The following is a 3,277-nucleotide window of genomic DNA, read 5'->3' as shown; positions in this document are numbered from 1 at the left end:
CTTACCATTTGCTGGTTTCCTTTTACCACGGCAATACCCTGCTCAATAGGGAACTTGATCTTTACATGCAGGGTAGATGGAACAGCCCCCATTGAATGGATCCATGTCCTTCCCAAGATCACCGTATATGGAGAAAATGAAGCTACTATTATAAATGTTACTACTACCACCTTGCCCCCTATAATCACGAGAAGTGAAATTTGCCCTTCTGGAATTACTACCTTACCATCGAACCAACCAAGGGCGAACTATACTTCGCAAGGTCCTTCTTCTTCAGTCTGAGCCCCTTAAATAGGTCTGGATACATTACGTCAGCTCCACTTCCTTGGTCTACCATTACCCTTTTCACCAAGAAGCCAATTATCCGGGCTGTGACCACTAATGCGTCATCATGCAGTTGGATCATCCCCTCCAAATCGTCATCGTCAAAAGTGATAGGCTCCCATGCAGACCTCATTCTCTTCTCTGGCGGTTGTACGCCGAAGTAACTCTCCACTTGTACTACAATCAACACTCCTTTCCTTCTTCCTGCAATAAGTCTCTCTAGGGCAGCATGAATGACTTCAATTACCCCTATAGGGGGTGGAAGAGGGTTCCCCCTTTGCCGAGTATCTTGCCCCACACCTCTGTCCCCCGAGTCCAGCACAAATTCCTTTAAATACCCGACCTTAACCAATTGCCCGAGGTGATCCTTCAACACCCGGTACTGTTTGATAGTGTGACCCTTGTCCCGGTGATAGGTGCAGTACAAGTTCTGATTCCTCCTAGATGGGTCTCCACCCATCTTGTTCGGCCACCGGAAATACGGCTCATACTTGATCCAGTCAACAATCCTATGTACCGGCTATTTAAACGTCACATTTACCTCTCCCATCTGTGTTGCCAGTTCTTTAGTCGTCAAGCCCCTTCGGGATCTAAGTGGAAAACCACTTTATCGGGGACGATTTATCATCAGTGCTTTACCCTTACTTTACAGCCGGCCATCCTCCAGTCGTTTGTATTCCTCAATGCGTCTCATCAGTTACCTCATGTCTTCGGGAGGCTTCTTAGTCAATGACTCCCGTAGTCCAGAGTCCTCAGGCAACCCTATTCTAAAAGTGCTTGTTGCAACCATCTCATTATCCCCGCCTATCTCATTGTATAGCTCCCAGTACCAGCTAGCATAACTTCGGAGGGTCTCCCCTGCCCTCATTTTCATGAATAAAAGTGCATCTACTGGCTGTGGTACACGACTGTAAGTCACGAATCGAATGCCGAACTCCTGAATTAGCTCGGAAAAACTATGTATGGAGCCCTTCCGTAGCCCATTAAACCACCTCAAAGCAGTTGGTCCTAGACTCGAAGGAAATACCTTGCACATCAACGTATCGTTATGAGTATGCAGAGACATCATCTGAATATAATGACTGACGTGCTTTACCAGGTCTATTTTCCTGTCGTAGGAATTGAATGTGGGTGGGTAAACCTGCTCGGCATTTCAACCCGTTCAATATCATCTGAAAACGGGGACCGAGCTGCTTTTCGCAAAGCGCAGCATCCATGGTAGCATTACGAGGCCGCCTTTCCTCTGGAGAGACTGAATTCCTGACTAAATGCTCTCATGAACGTGAGCGATCTCGGCGTTGCCCTGACTCATGGGAGCGTGACCGGTCCCAATGCCGTCAGGATCCCCGTGAACGCGAATGGTCTCAGTGCTGACGGGATTCCCGTGAATGTGAACAGTCTTGGTGCTAACGGGATTCCCAGGAATGTGAATGACTTTGCCATTGATGAGAACCGAACTGATTAGACCCCGCCTCATATCTATTTCCCCCATTGTTAGCTCTCCTTTCTTAGTCATCCATGTCCCTTCTCCGACGCCTGCCCCTCGCCTCCAGCTCCAAGTCTCTGACTAGTCTGCGTAGCCGTTCAAGCTCTCCATCTCTCTCCTCCCTCTACCTATGTCCTGTAGCACTAGAGACTGTCCGTTGGGTATGGTATGATCCCTCTCCCATGCTAGACAATTCTTCCTATTGACCGTGCTCCCCATCTTCTCGCTCCTTTTGCCTGCGCTCTCACTAGCTAGATCCCCGAGAAGATCCTACATATCCACTTTCCGCGTGACTCCCCGAACGCCTTTCAGACATTTTTCCCGAGCTTGAGTCCCTTTAGAACCATAGCGTTGTAGGAGAGCCCCACGATGGGTGCCAATTGTGCGCACCAAAAATGAGGTTATTGGGCTAAATTGTGGGCGCCAAAAATGAGGTTATTGGGCTGAACCTCACTTGGGCTCACAACTTACTTGTATAGTGGGCTTGAATTTCCTACTTCGGGTCATTCTCGACACGAGGACTCAATGAGATCACATTTCTCTCACTTGTTGTGTTGCTTTCCTTTTCTATACTCTCTCTCTCTCTCTCTCTCCCTAAATTTTCCAACCCCCTCCCTTCTCTAACTTCTCCTATTTATAGCCAATTATTAGTGGGAGGATTATCGTTGCTTTCAAAACTAGTGCAATGAGAGGTCCAATGTCGTTAATTGTAAGTGGGCGTTTAAGTGAGAGTGGCTTTGGAAATGGTTCCCACTTCAGCAAATGTGCTCGGCGGGGATATTCCCTAAGGCACTGCCAGGCACACAAAGGGTGGTGTGACCGAACAACCGCAACCTTACTCGGGGAAGACTTGCCGAGCAAGATGCGAGCTAGCATTGGCTGCCTACTCCTCAGGCCTTTGAACAACACTTAGTTTGGGCTCGTAGCTTTTGTGGGTTCGAGTTGGGATCCTGGGCAGAGCAAAGGTTGGGCCCCTGGGCCATACTATTGATCCATAGTCCAAGGCCCAAATGGGCTTGGATATCACAAGGCCGTACACCACCATTATAAACTCTCCCCCAGTTCTGCAGAACTTGCAGCTATCCGAAATTACATCTTCGATTGCTCTCGCTGCATCCGGCTAGAATCAACAATTTCCCGTGCAAAATTCTTCAAAGATTTTACAAAGTAAGACTCTTTTAACAGTTGTTGTCTTTAAAATTACACATTGGTGGTGCGTTATTCTCAAATTTTTTATTGATGCTTCAAACTTCATTGTCTATGTATTGTGATGAAATTGGGTGTTGGGCTAGTCAAATGCATTGTTGTTAGTAAGGTTGCTTATCTCGTAGGTTGTCTTCGACTAGTCTCCTTCCACAAAATGAACTTGCCAGTGGCTCCATATGTGTGTGGTAGTCCTTATGCTATTTGTATGTCTGAACCGTACATTGTGCAATTTAATGTTTTTTGTACAAGTTGGTGAAACTT

At 47.2% G+C, this 3,277-nt stretch overlaps 1 protein-coding gene across 1 annotated transcript; it reads right to left on the bottom strand.

The window, feature by feature from the left end:
- Window positions 1–217: 217 nt before the first annotated feature.
- Window positions 218–1,816, bottom strand: LOC126708215 (uncharacterized). Its single transcript, XM_050408016.1, has 3 exons — window positions 1,607–1,816; window positions 1,026–1,465; window positions 218–833 (listed from the first exon to the last, which is right to left on the bottom strand). The coding sequence occupies exons 1-3, from the start codon at window positions 1,814–1,816 to the stop codon at window positions 218–220; spliced, it is 1,266 nt and encodes a 421-aa protein (XP_050263973.1).
- Window positions 1,817–3,277: the final 1,461 nt, after the last annotated feature.

The sequence above is a fragment of the Quercus robur genome, chromosome 12, assembly GCF_932294415.1.
Source record: "Quercus robur chromosome 12, dhQueRobu3.1, whole genome shotgun sequence".
NCBI classification, from domain to species: domain Eukaryota; kingdom Viridiplantae; phylum Streptophyta; class Magnoliopsida; order Fagales; family Fagaceae; genus Quercus; species Quercus robur.
Note: the sequence above shows the minus strand (reverse complement) of the source record. Positions and strands in the feature narration are given on the sequence as shown.

Bases quoted from the DNA above. Each gene is read 5' to 3' on its own strand.
- LOC126708215 (XM_050408016.1), bottom strand. From the start codon at position 1,816: ATGGGGGAAATAGATATGAGGCGGGGTCTAATCAGTTCGGTTCTCATC. The intron at 1,466-1,606 runs GTTCATGAGAGC...AATGCCGAGCAG, and splicing joins GCAACGCCGAGATCGCTCAC to GTTTACCCACCCACATTCAA. The intron at 834-1,025 runs GTAACTGATGAG...GCCGGTACATAG, and splicing joins AAGCCTCCCGAAGACATGAG to GATTGTTGACTGGATCAAGT.